A 16,353-nucleotide genomic window follows, 5' to 3' on the forward strand; every position below is an offset into this window, starting at 1 on the left:
GTTTAAGAAGATCCACCCAAGCTGGATTATTTAAACTCGCAATAAATAGATGTATTTTCTTGGAAAAATATCTATTGTTACAGTAAAACTTGAGTTTCCTTTCTAACAAGATTGTATGATTACTCGTTTATATTGTTGTTTCCGCAGGAATTCACACACCCCCTGTTTGCATCCTGTTATTCACTTAGAGCTTCCCTTCACTTCTCTATACTGTTTTCCTAGTAGTAGGAGAGTGGTTTTAACTGCATATAAAAATCCTATCAGTAAGCATGATCCAAGTCTTCTCATTTGTAGCATTTAGTATTTGCTCAGATTTTAAAACTTACTTTGAAATATTTATTGCCTGTGTCCTTTCAAAATACTGCATTGCCTTCCTACATCACAAAGACTGTGGAATCTATATTCTACTGATTCTCACTTTCCATCTAATTCTGTGAACAACCTAGGAAACTTTAGGGTACACACTCCACTAAAACCTAAGCAAGCACGTTTATATTCTTCCTAAAATTTTGTACATTTGGATTTGTCTTTCTGAAGGCAAAGAAAAAATTTTTTTTAATAATTCAGGGATAATCAAAGCCAGGTTAAATCACTGCCTCAGACTCATCTAGGATGCATAAGAGAAGGACAGACTCCTTGGTTCTACACAGGCCAGCATGAGCGGGGCAGCCCCAGAATGTGCCCTTGAATAACCTTTCCAAGTTATTCTGATACAAACTGAAGTTTAAAAACCAGTGATGCAAAGGACCTAAAATTAAAGGTAATATAATGGATGGAAGAATGACACAAATAGGGTAGTAAGACCCTACTATTAAATACACCAACAAGAGCTAAGAAAACAATTTTTAACATCTAAGAACTCCAAAATGAGCCCAGCTATGCTGTAATAACATTCTTTATAACTCAGGTTTGAAATCTCCCTTACTTGAGGTATTCAACAGGACACACATGTCTCATGAAAAAATATATACATATATAAATTTACACATTAAACATACATATATTATCTCAGTATATATGTGTATGTACACACACACACACACACACACACACACACACACACACAGTGCTTAGAAAACAGTAGTTACATTAGTGCTTAAACTGCACCTGGCTACTCGGTAAGCAGCTTCAATGATTACCCACTACTTCTTTGAGAGACAAAGAGAGAGAGAGAGAGAGAGAGAGAGAGAGAGAGAAAAGAAGGGACAGAGAGAGGGAGAGAGAGAGCATTGCAAGCAGGCTCAGCACCTTCAGTGCAGACCCTGATGCAGAGCTCAAACTCACGAATCATGAGATCATGACCTGAGCCAAGATCAGGCCAATGCTTAACTGACTGGAGACACCCAAGAGCCTCTTACTACTTCTAAACAGAGCACAATCTATACATTTTTTCTTTTTTAAAAATTTATTTATTTAGAGAGAGACAGAGACAGAGAGAGGGCACTTGTGCCCGCACATGAGTGGCAGACGGGCAGAGAAATAGAGGCTCCCAGGTAGGCTCCATGCTCAAAGGGCAGAGCCCGACACGGGGCTCCATCCCAAGAACTGTGAGATCATAACCTAGCCATAATCTGGAGTCAGATACTTAACTGAGCCACCCAGGTGCTCCTTTTCTCTTTGTAACATTTATAGTTTGACTTCCGTTATATAGGAGCAAGAAATGAAAAGGCAAAAATGACTAACATCAATTCATCTTTACCAGAGTCAAGGAATAACATCTCTCTGGCTTCTAGTCAGTGAACTCTTTAAGGGCAGAGACCAGGTGCTGTGTGTCACAGAACCCCCAGCCACCAGGTCAAGCAGTAAGTCCTGCAGGTGAACTAATGCTGAGGATTAGGACAGCATTCCACAAAGCTGGGAGTGGTTAGTCTATGAGAGGGTCTCCCAAACTTCCATATGCATCGGCCCCACCACTCTACCAGAGTTTTATTCTGCAGGTCTAGGGTGGGCGCAAGATCTGGCATTTCTAACAAGTTCCTAGGTGACACTATTGCTGCTTGTCTGGGGACTACACTTTGAGAACCACAGATCAGGGAGAAGTCCTCAGGACTGTGCTTTACAAATGGTTCCCTGAAAAGAAAAGTAATTGAAAGATGGTTAGGAAGAACACAAGGCATCCAGAAACCAGGTTCTAGTTCTAACTATATCAGACAATTACCATTTAGTTGATAAATACACACACACACACACACACACACACACACACACACACACACACACACCGGTGAATCACAAACAACCCAATCTGGAGATGAAGGATCTGATATAAAGGAAAATTCAGAGACTTTATAGAGAAGTAAAAATTTTAAGTGTCTACTCTGAACTTTTAAACATATAATCTGCCTTGAAATGATTATCCTTATAATCAGTGTGTATTGCTCAAATCACAATTCTTAAACTATATAGCTTTTATCCAAAATAAAGGTCATACAGAGCAAGCAAACAAAAAAATGTCCAGGCTAAACACAGCAAACCATTTAAATATAAACCTATAGGGAAATAACTGTTTTGCAATATTCTAAACACATATTATTAATTCAAGTTTCTGTAGATGTGTCTAGGGCAGCAGTATCAGCATGGTCTGAAAGCTTGTTAGAAATGCAAAATCTTGGGGCATCTGGGTGGCTCAGTTGGTTAAGCATCCAACTTCGGCTCAGGTCATGATCTTGCAGTCTGTGAGTTCTAGCCCACTGTCGGGCTCTGTACTGACAGCTCAAAGTCTGGAGCCTGCTTTGGATTCTGTGTACCCCCTCTGTCTCTCTGCCCTCCCCCACTTGTGCTCTGTCTCACTCTGTCTCTCAAAAAGAAATAAACGTTAAAAAATAATTTAAAAAAAGAAATGCAAAATCTCTGACTACTACCCAAACCTACTAAAAAATCCCATCTTAATAAGATCTTTATGTGACTTGTAGATACTTTAAAGTTTGAGAAGCACTGACTGGGCCACTGAGATTTTATCATTGATTCTTTACTACTATTTGTAAAATAACATGATATATTTAAAAGACTCAACATTTCCTGAAAAAAAAATTTCTGACATATAAACAGATAAAAAGAGAAACTCGGGAATTATTTTACATGAGAAGATACACTGAAACTTCATTTTCAAGCAAAAATTTCCATTAAAATACTTTATTGCTATGAAACAACATGTGATTAGAAGGTAACTTCATGGCTGAGTAAACTGAGGTACAGGGATGCTAAATGATTTGATTAAAATCAAATAGTTTATCATGGCATAATGGAGACTGAAATGTAATTCTGACTCCTATATACTCTTTCTGGTGGCAAAAAATTACATCTTCCTAGAGCATTTAAATACACTGTTAATACAAAAGTAGTAGAAGTGTACATAATATTTTAAAGAATAAATGAAATATCTACTCAAACATGTTGAAGGAAATCAGCAAAAATATGGCATAGTATATGTGTTTTAATCTCTTCATTAAAAAAAGAGAGAGAGAGAAAGACTTTAAAAAATTGCAATGGAAGAAGTGGCACTGGAAACTAAATGGGCATAACTTTCAAACCTATGATTTTCAAAGAATGACGCTACACATCAGGCAAGTAGAAGCATCTTTCTGATGAATGAACCTGAAACACTTATTTTTAGAAATACTACAAGCTTGGCTCTGATAACTTAAATTTTCATATACAGCAAAAAACAAAACAACTTCTTACCATCAAAGAAGCTCTTGGCTCTTAAGTAACTAACACTGAGCCTGAGAACTGAAAGTTTGTCCAGCTTATTAATAACATCTTGTGGAAAAGGCAGCAGGCTAGCCAAACGGTCCAACTCTGTGTTAAGTCGATCTCTATGTCGCTTGGAAGGATTTGACTTGATTCCTTCGGCTGGGATTGGCTTCACACTGGAAAACAAACAAAATACCACAAAATAAGATACATAAAGCTAAATTTCTATTGCATTATAGCTCCTCAAGTGATTCTGTAAAAAACAAAAACACCTAAAAGTCTACTTCAAGTTTACACAAGTCCTTTCAAAATGCTCCTTTGTATCTTAATTAAGAAAAATAAGAAAATGGGTAAAATTCCTCATAATGTTTCATTAAAAGCTTATGAACTCATCTTAAGAAAATCCTGAGTGCATCTTATATACTTCATACTTCCTTCACTTCATACATTTGTGGTATAGTGATTCCCAATAACAAATCCACCAGGATTATTTTTTCAAACCCTGCCACTGTTATGGAAGGAAATAAAAAAGAAATCCGCAATTAATTATGTGAAAATGATGCTTCCTTTGCTATTTTCCACAAGAAGCATCTTGGCATCATTTATGATATAGATAAATAAGAGCTACCCTAAATAAAAAACTTATCTTCATCACCCTCAACTTCCTATATTTAACACTTTCATCCTGTCAGTGACAACTATTCAAAGTCCTCTGGCACCTCCATATGGCCACCTGGGCATTTAATAGGATTCTCCAAAGTTAAAAAAAAATTGGCTTTGGTTATTTATACTTGCTGACTGACAAGTATTAGAGGTTAACTGTGATGACTGGCAAATTTTGCATTTAGGACTTGTCAATAATTCTACTTAATTTATTAGCTTTCATAGCTTATGCCTCAGAAAATTCAATGACACCCCAACGTGTGGCATGATTTTCCTTGAGAGAAAAGATATTAATAGCTAAGAGCCCAATTTGAGTTAAGATATGAGAAGCTGGATAACTTCACACAAAGGCCTTTGCCAGGATTTCACAGCAGAAATTCATTATTTAAAATGAACTGATAGATCATCAGACACACATAATGAAATATACAGAAGATATTAAAAAAACAAAGTAGATCATGCCCCTGAACCTTTCCATTTGCCAGAAAAATAAAAACGTATTCAGGACATTCTTACAACAAAGACATTTCCCTCCAGTTTTTTTGAGAAGACAAAGACATTTTTGACAATTCAAATTATAGTACTTCAAAAGTAGAAATTGGCTCAAGTATAGTGCTGATTTAATCAAATATTTCTAGATGCTCTATGTTTTCAATGTTGTATGTGGAGAAGTAATACTTTACTTAAAAATTAATAAAAAGTCAATAAGGGGGCGCCTGGGGGGCTCAGTCAGTTAAGCGTCTAACTTCAGCTCAGGTCATTATCTCAGGGTTCATGGGTTCGAGCCCCGCGTTGGACTCTATGCTGACAGCTTAGAGCCTAGTGCCTGCTTGCAATTCTGTGTCTCCCTCTCTCTCTGCCCCTCCCCTACTCACATTCTGTCTCTCTTTCTCAAAAATGAATAAACATTAAAAAAATCTTCTTTAAAGTGAATAAAAACTTTAATGTTTGTTATATACTGTCCCTAACAAGTAATTTCTTCAGAACTTATCTATTTCTATTTTTATTACAGTTCATGTCATTTCTACAAAAGTACTAATAAATTAATAAAACATATGGCATATATACAGAATAAATCAGGTACTTTCTCCAGACTGCATAATTGCATATTTAACAGAAATTGATAACTGTTTCTCTATTTTTCCTTTATCATACTGCAATTATAATCAAATCCAAGTCATCTTAAATTTCTCCAATCAATCAAGTGGTTTTCAAATGTTAACCGATAATGCATGTCTACCTCACGGAATAATTCTCTACTGACTAATCTCTTGTTAACACAAATATTTACTTGCACTTATCATGTTTTGGATAGTTTAGGAAAACATTCTTCTCCTCTATATTCAAAAAGTGTTATGGGAGCAAAGTATGTGAGCAACTACCTACCTGAATTAAGATTTTTATAGACAAGGTGGTATCTGAGATGGACCTTTAAAGATGAATGGGATTTCAGGAGGAGGCAGGGCTGAGAAACAGTGACCTGTGAAAAGTCCCACGTCTGGAGCATGAAGCATAGAGCACAAGAGAGAGGAGAAGGGGAAGCTGTTGGGGCCCCATTCATGCAACAAATAGGAACCACCTACCACGGGCCCAGCACAGAAGACTCCGCAGTGAACTATATGTACTCAAGTTCCTGTTCTCATGAAGCTTACATTCCAATGGGAGGAAACATAAATAAATAGATGAATGAATAAATACACATATAAATTTCAGACCTGCTATGTGTTAAGAAGAAAAATAGAGCAAGATAAGGAACTGGAGAGTGACAAGTGTGCTGGTTTTGATGGGCAGGGAAGTTCTCTACTGTTACATTTCAGCACTGACATAAATACAACAAAGGACTGAGCCATGTGGGTATCTGATGAAAAAATGTTCAAGACAGAGCAGTCAGTTTCCTCACAGAAATGGTATAAAATTAGACTCTGGTTTCTGGGAGTAATCTTAAGCTCTGAGCTGGGATTTACATGACCAGTCTTGTGTTTTTACTAAGCTGAGTCTGGCGATGGAGAGGATGAAATGTAAGGCAACTCTCAGTGAAGCTAGCACTTGTTTCTAAAATACAAAGCTACGTCACTCCTCGGATTTAAACCTTTCAGTAGCTCTGGACAGTCAATGTTTCTTAGCCTAGCAAACAAAACAGTCCTTGGTCTTTTATAGCCCCCTAACTATTCCTCTGGCCTCATTTCCTCCAGCCAAAGCTTTTCTTGTCCATTATAAAACAGACAGAAGAAAGTATATAGTTAACAATATATACTTTGGTACTTTCATGCACATTACTCATCAGAATCCTCTTGTTCTGTCTCATCAGCTACAAAGTCCTGCTCAGTTAGATCACTTCTGTAAAGTCCTCCCTGACCTACTCAAAATGGATCCCTCTTGTACTCCTTCTGTATCTTATGCATCTTAAGCAAACGTCTTATACAACCATTCCATTAAGGAACATCCTGTGCAGACAGCATTTCCAATAAATTGAAAAGGAAATTTCATCTTGCACTCTTTGGTAGCTTTCCAGTAATGATTATAAAACACTGGGGAGAAGACAGTAACACAAACAATGAACCAAGACAAACTGATATGACACAGAGAAATAACAATCACAGTACAAAAAAAAAAAAAAAGCATTCAAGATATTCCTCCATGAGGTCCTGCTGTCCATCTTGCGGGGGCTCTCTGTAGTATGCAACCATGAGCTAGATGAAACTACTTCTCTGCACAACGTAAAACTGTCCACAGCTCTAATGTGTTATCATACACATTATGGAACATTTAGCATGAGATCAAATTTCTTGTTATGTAACAGGTATTACTTAGACCTGTTTGTTGCTCTTATGTCTATGTAAACTTGATCGTTTTGTATCCCCATTGCACAGCATAGTACTAGGCACAGAGTGGACTTTCAATTAATGTCTGCTGATCGAAGTATCTGGAAAAAGAGTTACCAGGGCCTGACCAAAGGCCTGGCATGAAATACTTTAAAAACAGCACTGTGTGCCTATCATAAAGCTTGCTATATAGCAAGACTCAAATGTTTGCTGACGGGGCAGAGGAAATATGGAAGAGGAAAACACTGAATGAGGAAGAAGGAGCTCATGGTAACGACTTTATCTCCTAATGGAAGGTGCACCAAACATAGAGAGCGAGACTAGGTGACAGAGCTTGATGATACGGACCTTTAGGTATAACAATGAGGAAGAGGTATGGGCAAAAACAACAGAGGAGGAATTATAAGAAGACAGGAAAAGAACCAGGCTGGACTATTCTGGACATTACAGAACAAAATCAAATACATTGAAAAATTAAATAAAGTCATACCTGAGAAGTACCCACCAGATGTGGCATTTCAAATGCACTACTGTTAAAGCTAAAGCTTTAGCTAGCTAAACCCACGTGGCATCCTTTGTCATTGATTTTGTGAGAAACGTTCGGAACTATTTTGTGAAAGTATTTCCTACTTATCTATATATCTTAAAGATATGCATAATAATTAGAGATCGAGAGTAGTATTACATCAGTTACATGTGACTTGGGTTATGCCAGGACTTTTCATTTGTATCACCTTTAAATCTATGCCAAAATACACTGCCAACTACCTGTTTAGATGAGAGGCTATATTTGAAATATAAACAAACAATCCTGTAACTTTAGACTTAGGAGATCTGAAGTTAAGATCTCTCTTGACATAGAGACACCACTGATGTTGATATAGCAAAGGAGCAATTTATTATTTTCTTAAAACCTTACCTCAAAAACCTTGTCCCAACCTGCAAATCACAACTGTTGTGAAATCAAGACTCTAGCTGACTGCAGGCCGTGTGTCTGTTTTTGAAGCCCTGCGTGCTCTAAGCACTGCTGCTGACAGGCCCAGCACCATGTCCAATGCCAGTATTAAAGCCTTTCTAATATCCCAGTGTAGAATGTCTGTTAGACTCCTCACTTGTGCCCAGGGTTGAAAACAAAGTTAAAATTTTAACTCAGTTCAATCTAGGTTACTATTAAGTTACCATAACTGTAAGTTACTGTAACTATAAATGTTTAAGTTTTTATATGACATTTATCATAAAACCTCAACTTTCACGCAAAGATAGAGTTTCAGTCATCCTGTGAGATTAAAGCAACATCTTCTAACAGAGATTACCTACCACAGTACTGAGTGTGCTCTATCAGCTTTTTCCTCTTGGTGATTTAATCTATGCTCCTTTAGTCTATGTACCAATAAATTGTTTATCTGTTTATATTTTCCAGGATTTAGGCATCCCCTTCTTTGCATGTGACATGGTACTACTCTTCACTTTAGCCAACAGCTAGGAAACTGAAATAATCCTCAATAAATCTCTGCCCCATACTGACTTTACCCAAGCTATTCATTCATCGTTTCCACCCCAATGGCTTCAGTGTGTACTTATTTATCTCTGAAAGTAAATGTTAAATGTTTAAAGTCATAAATTCTATGATTAACGTAATGTTGGAGAGGTGATCTGGGACACAAATAAAGACACAGTTCATTGGCAGGCTGAATACAGCTGGATATTTTACTTTCTCAGACGAAGGGGGAAAAATCTATAAGAATTTCTGAGAATTCTAGCTGGAAGTCACTTTTAATGAGCCAGAATTCTTCGATCACTCTGTTGCTGCCACTCTATAGTTGGGATGAGTCCTTCCCTTTCCCCCGTTTTGCTATACCTAAAGAGAGACAATAAGGTAAAACCACATACAGTCTCCAGCACAAGACTTTAACAGTGAAAACCTGGGACATGAAAGATGCCATAGAAATCACGGTTATTTCCAAAATTCTGAAAAAAGTCATTAAAATGTTTCCTTTTTCCCTTCTTATACGAATGTACATTTTTTTTAGTATTTCCTTTGGAATCCACATAAAAAGTATCTACGATGCCAAAATCACTAAAACATGACAATTTTAAGTGGTAGTCAATTGTTTAGTAAATAATTCTCAAATACCTACTCTGTGCATGGTATTAGGAAGCTCTGGTGGCTACAAACACAAATAAAAGCTGGAGCTAACCTTGAAGAACTTCTCTTACTAGGAGGAGATGCATTACAAGGCAAAATGAAACACAATGTGTCATATGGTTGCCTCTGAGGAGCTGAGGAAGTAAGAGCAGGCAGAGCCAGGGGAAGGGTTAAGGAAGACAAGTACATAGCTGCCTACAAAGACCCTTCTCTTCAGGTAATTCATGCTAGACAAGGAAAACAAGAGACAGACAATCTGTCTCCAATAAGCCTAAAAGATAGCTAAACTCAGATATAAATAATATGAAGATGAAAAATAGGTATAAACAAAATCAGTGATAACATAGAACAGGAAGGAAAATGTATGCATAGTATATTACTTAGCTCAACGGTAAACAATATTTACAGTTTAAAAATAAGAAAACACTAGAAGTTAATTTAATCCAAAATAGTGATAAAGTTATATTGGGAGGGTGACGAAAGGTGAGAAGGAAGGAGATATGAAGTAATAATCACTTTATCACAATAAAACATCAACAGATAATACCTAATATGCTGAAAAGATAGCATGACACACATATCCTTGACTTGTTTAAACATGCATGTGTTATTTAACAGGAGTACTGTTCAAAAAAATATTTCAAGCAAACAAAGGGAAAAAGCAAGCTGAAAAATACAAGACAAAGCAAAACAATACACTTCAAGTAGAAAAATCCGCAGATACACTATTACTACTAGTACTACAACTTCATACACACACACACACACACACACACAATCCCAACATTTAAGTTCAATTGCCTACCCCTCCTCTTTTTCGCCTGTGAAATTGACAATTCACATTTTAAAGCAAAAATGCAAGGACACAGGCACTCTCCCATACTATCCACAGGAATAAATTTTTTGTAGAGTACTTTGACACTGTTTCAAAGTGTAACATTGGGCTCAACCTTGAAAGTATACATACATACCTTTGTACCTACAGGTTCCACTTAAAGGATTTTTTCCTAAGGAAACAACTAACAATTTGCATAGAAACTCCTGTATCTCAAGGGTATTCTCTGAAATACCAGATAAAATATTAAGAAGTTGGAAATAACAGAATTTCTCCCCCAGAAGAAAAATAGTTAAATCATGGAAGATTTTACAGAGTGGAGTACTATGCAGCCACTGAAAACCATATTGTAAAGGAAGGGAGGCAGGTAGTAAATCATAAGAGAGACTAAGAGGAAAGACGATGAATCCAAGTATGGAGATAAGCACAAGTCTGGGAAACAGTATATCATTTATTTCACATAACACTAATTAGTGCTATTGGAAATAACACTAATTATTTGAGGAGAAACAGAAGACATTAAGGAAATCCCTAGTATATGGGTGTGCTACATGTATCACTAAACTTATTCACCTGAGCATTATTGTGAAGTTGGTAATAACATAAGCTTTAGAGCCGTAAGACATGAAATCCGATATTCAAACTAAGCTTTTTCATTTACTGACAATTCTGAATCTGAGCCCCAGATCCCTTTCTATAAAATAAATAGTAATACCTTTTCACACTACTATTATAAAAATAAAATAAAATGATGTGTATAAAACACTGAGCATATATATATAACAGTAAGTACTAATGAATAGCTTTTTGATAATGAAAAATTTGACAAAAAATTGGGCAAAAAAGCCATTTTTAAAAAAATGTGTAAGTAGAAAGGTACTGTTGTTAGACATATGCATGGTATTTATTTCTAAGTTAATTGTCCTCATTATAAACAATGCTAGGCATGCACTATGTAAGTTTTTATGTCAGTGAAGTAGGACATTTCCGCCATGACCGTAACTGAGAACATAATCATATACTGCCTCTTACAGGAGACCTGACTGTTCTGTGATCATGCAAGCTACAGTTATGTAAAGAATAGAATTTTCTGTTTCATTTATGTCATTAACAGTCTTTACAGTTTATAAAAAATTTTGTTCTGCTCATCTTAGTTGTGAGACTGACAGTGTAGGTACTGACCATCCTCCTTTACTGGTCAATCACTTGCTCGGATCTACAAAAGCAAGGAAACTAGACATCATCCTTCAGTTCAGACCTAATTCTCTTTCAATTTATTTCTCACTTTTCCCTCTTTCTGCCAGTTATATCTCATAAATGCTGATAACTAAACACTTTCATTCACTCATTTCAGAGTTCCAGTATGTAAGGATCTCTACAGTCAGTATGCATAAACTATCTAAGTAAAGCTATCTGAAAAAAAATGATGAAGCAATAATTATGGAAGTGAAAAGATCTATCCCTTTACTTTAAAAGCTATTTGGAAAATGATACCATAGTTTATTTATATGAAATATTTTAAGTAAAACAATACATAATTTTATTCCACTATTATATAAATGAGGCTTATGAGGCTTAAATAAACTAACTTAGCAAATATAGCAACAAAGACCATGCTTTTAAATTATATAACTAGTATGTTAACAAGGTAAACCGCATCATCTAAGACTGAGAAGTTATTACCAGTACGGACATTTCATGACAGCTGCCTTGATCACTATTGCTCTATCATTTTTAAGTGTACATGTCATTTACTCAACACTTAGTATTTACCAACAATCAGTAATAACTTTCTAGAAAAACAGTAAATTGAAGTACCATTAAACTTCTCCAGTAGTAACAAAACTTTTAAAAATATAAAAATATACAAAGTTATTATCCACAGCAAAAAAAGATTCCATTTAACTCAATAGTATGATTTTCACCTATCTTCATGAGACAAAATAAATAAACGAACAGTACTTTCATCTCCAAAGAAAACAAAACAGGAACACAATTTAAATTAAAAAAATAATTTTTTTGTTTGTCTTCTAAGTAGAGTTATGATATAAAGAGCAACACCTTAAAGAAAGCAACAGGAGAATCCATTCCTAAGGGTAACTTTGGAAAATTCCTTTAGGAACTGGTGCAAGGTTGGTTCGGATCCTTTAAGTTCCTAACTTAATTATTCCAAAATGAAGGGAAACATTTACTGAGCATCTACCATGTACAAGATACTTCAGTGTACTTAACCCATTTAAATTGTATTTCATGCCAATTAGATAATTTTCAATGTCAGACTTGCCACTAGGGGGGGTTTATCTTGTTTGTAAAGTCAATTAAAGATGCACTGGAAGAGCTTCAGGTTAAAGTTGTCACCTAATTGCTTATAAATTTTTATAAAACTATATATTAAAATCACTGTATTGTTAGCAGTCCTATAATTATGATACAACATATGTTTTATTTAAATAAAATAAAATGACTCTCACTTCAGGAATCAAAGTTAAATACCATTTTCAACTCAAACTAACGGTGTTTTCCTGACGATGCTGACATATTTTAGACCTCATTAGCTAAAAACTAGTAATTTAACTAAATGTATATTAAACGTAGTATTAGATTTAACGCTACATTCCTAAAATAAACCTTGACTAACGCATTATAAAGTAATTCATTTCTCATTCAGGTAAAAACAACTTATCAATTTCACATGATTCAAAAAATGGCAGCACTGGGCTTTTCTTAGGGAGCGATGTGGTGACATGTTAAGGCATTTATAGGACTAGACACAACACATAGTGCTAAATAAAGATCTGATAAACATCTATACTAACTAAAATAAAATGAACGTGAACATGGGAAATGCTTTAGTTATACTGTATTACAAATGATTATTAAATACAAATATATTTAGAAGTTTTAGGAATAATGTTAAAATGCTAAAATAATGAAAGACAGATCTTACATAAACAAAATGCTAACTAAAAGCCAAAGATGTTAAACTTTATCATGAATACCACATTAAGGCTTTTGATTACAAAAAGCAAAGTCATCTAGATCCTTTGTTACAGCAATGATTAAAACCGAAGAATTCATCAGGGAGATCTCCAAGTTTTCTGACCATACACATAAAATCAATGATACCTCTTTTATATTATGCTAAGTGTATTACTTATGTACTGTATTAACATATACACAGAACAGGCATTTGAGATGCCTCTCAACTTTAACCACCAAAGACAAGTTAGACAAACACATTTTTATCTAAGAAACTACGTTATAAAATATAAGTATTTTAGGCCAATGTCACAGAACTGCCAAGATAGAGAACTGCTGACTAGGCAGTATTCCTAATGTCAGCCACACTGTAGGATTAAACTTCCAAATTTTAATCAGTCTATTTATAGGTTAATATCTTCTGTTAATGCCAAATCTAGATCTGAAGAACTGTAACTGAAATTCTAAAAGGAAATTAAAACTCCAGACTAATGAAACTTTTAAACCAGTTACTGGTTCCAAACACAAATTTTAAACTGTTATTTTTCTGATCTGGATTAGTGACCTAAATTGAGCTTTAAGCAGTGTACACTTCTGACCTGTTCTGAGTAAACGTTTATGTTCTTTAAATGGTTTAAGAAAATGTGAAAAATGTTAAGTAGCTCAAAGATCATAATTAGTAATAAACACACGAATACAACCAACTCAATCTGTGAATGTTTTTCCCTGAAACATCATTTAAATGTATTCACCATCTCAAAAAAATATATTACCAAAGCAAATATCTAAGTTTCTAATCACTCTATCAGAATCCACAAAACTTTGAAGGAGGGGAAAAAGAGAAAGATGCTAAAAATGCAAACGTGTTTTAATAATTCCAGCTCCAAATCTTTCACTTTACAGAGCCTAAAATCACCTCAGAAGTGGTAAGAAAGCCCCCCAAGAGGGTGGCTGAAAATACAAATCTCCCGCTGTATCCTAGCCACTACACTCAACTCATCCCTGCTCCCAATGTATATGCACCTCACCGATATGATCACGTTGAGCGCTAGAAAATTACTGCCAAATAAGTAAATAAGAGCGCAACAGAAGGCCGGCTGCAGGAACCAAAAAATACCTTCAGGGGAACTCACACCCTTTTTTGCAGAAGGCACGTGTTTAGCTCTTTAAAACATCTGGCCCTAGCAGAATGAAAATAATAACCGTCCTCTAACCTAACCAATGAGGATATTAAAAATGGAAGGGATTTCAAGGCGGTTTGCTGTTAACTAATGCACCAGCCCCACTGGGCAGGCTAGTCCAGTTAACAAATTAAGACCACAGAGAAGAGAGGTGTAGACGGGTGGGAGTGGGAGAGGGTGCGTGTGCACCGCGAATTGGGAGGGAGGGTGCAATTTTTTAAGTGCAATCATTAAAAACTCAAAAATGTAAGTCCTGGGTCTCTCGACCGGTCTCTTGAGCTCGATTCCATGGACTGCATCGTGAATGAACTAATCTCTGCACTGCGGTGATTTGGGGGCGGGGTGGGGCCGCCTCCCGCACCGGGGTGCCGAGGCGCACACTCCGCGCGGAGGACTAGCTCTGCACACTCACGTTTTCTGCACCGGCTTCCGCCGCTTGCGACTGGCGTAGGTGATGTGGGAGCTGCTGCTGTTCATGGTGCCCAGCCGGCGGCGGCTCCTCCCCAGGAGCGGGCGCGGACCGCCAGGTTCCCGACCCGGACGACTGCAGCGGCCGGCACCGGATTCCGAAGCCGCGCCCGCTCCACCTGCGTCCTCCCCCGGCGGTGTCGAAGGCGCCGCGCGCCCCGAATCCTGGCTACCGCAGCCCCGCGCGTCCAGGTGCGCCGCTCGGGCCTGGCGCTGAGGGGCGAGGGGCGGATACCGGAGAGCGAGGCGGCGCAGGTGCCTTCTACACCCGCGGAGGCGGCGTAGCGCTGTCCGCAGGTAGGCGGCCCGGGTGGAGGAGGAGCCTGGGCCTGTTTAGAATCCTGGCCCGGGTCGCGCGCTGGGGCGCAGTGCCCGGGGACCGTCGCCGCGGCCCCTTGGGTAAGGAGGCGCAGCTCCCCTGCTCCTGGGGCTTCACTTATCCCGGGTGCTTCCCGCCTGCAGAGCTCAGACTCCGGCCGCACTCGCGTTCCCCCAGCCTCCGCTCGGCTAAGCGGCTGCCTCTGCTTTGAGCTGGTGGTCCTGATCACGTTCTCGGGACAGAGCGTCGAGTGGACTCTCCCAGCGTTGCCTTTGGCTTCGGTGAACCGCGGCTGAATAGCAGAAGCGCCCGGGACCCCTCTGCGGCCCCGCCCAGCTCATCGTAGCCCCGCCCCGTCCTACTTGGCCACACCCTTAGCACATCCCTTGAGGGCCCCACCCTCCCTGCGCGTGATGACGTAAAACGTAACGATGACCCCTCCCCCTCCGCGTAGCCGTCTTCTTGAGGTCAAGGGGAGAATTCCGTGGAAACATTTCCACACCTCCAGAAGGGAGGTGTGACAACAGATTACGTAGAGCCAAACCCTTTGTAGCTAGCCTAGCTCAAGGAGAGACATGCCAAATAGCGACTTTAACTTCACCTATGTGAGAAACAGACTCAGCTAACTTTTGGCTAAAAATTACAGAGAGCTGGCAGATAACTAATGGGACTCTAAATATTTTCCTAGAGGGGAAGGGTTCAGTCAGGAGGCCACATCTGAGTTGAACTGGAAGCCTAAGAGTTCCCTTGGCCTTATATTGTTTCCTTACCAGTCAGAATAATTGTGTTACTCTATCGCCAGATTTCGTTAGGACGTAAAGGATACAACTAAAGAAAGCAGGAGGCACTTGGAGATAATAAGTAGTCTGGTAAAATTGGAGAGAGGTGCTGGAAGTGAACTTCAGGAATTCTAGAATCAAATCATAAAGCCTGATGATGAGTCTAGATTTTATTTTGTAGTCAGTGGAAGCCTTTTAAAGACATGCAGCAGGAAAGTGACATTGTGGTGTCCTAGAAGTCACTCTAGGAGGAAAGTGCAAACTGGATTATAGGAGACCAAGGCTGGACGCAAGGGGAGTAGTAAGAGAGTTGTTGAAATAGTCCAGGTAAAAGTCCAGGGAAGTGGTAGTGGGACAGAGGAAAAAAAGAACAAATAGATGATGATAGAAAGGGATAAGAAAAGAGGGCACACTCAAATAGCTCCATGATTTCTGACTCTGTGCTGGTAATCAGGGTGGTGAACACAG

At 38.1% G+C, this 16,353-nt stretch overlaps 1 protein-coding gene across 1 annotated transcript in view; it reads right to left on the reverse strand.

Annotated features, from left to right (window-relative positions):
* The window catches only part of AHR (aryl hydrocarbon receptor), a 51,762-nt gene extending 36,877 nt beyond the window's left edge, over positions 1-14,885 (reverse strand). Inside the window, exons 1-2 of the mRNA XM_039223363.1 lie at positions 14,732-14,885; positions 3,682-3,869 (exon numbers count right to left, since the gene is read on the reverse strand). Coding sequence (XP_039079294.1) covers positions 3,682-3,869; positions 14,732-14,796 — 253 coding nt within the window. The 5' untranslated portion in view covers positions 14,797-14,885. The remainder of the gene's footprint in view (positions 1-3,681; positions 3,870-14,731) is intronic.
* Positions 14,886-16,353: the final 1,468 nt, after the last annotated feature.

Source organism: Hyaena hyaena, unplaced genomic scaffold, assembly GCF_003009895.1.
Source record: "Hyaena hyaena isolate Hyena2069 unplaced genomic scaffold, ASM300989v1 scaffold_1337, whole genome shotgun sequence".
Classification (NCBI taxonomy): domain Eukaryota; kingdom Metazoa; phylum Chordata; class Mammalia; order Carnivora; family Hyaenidae; genus Hyaena; species Hyaena hyaena.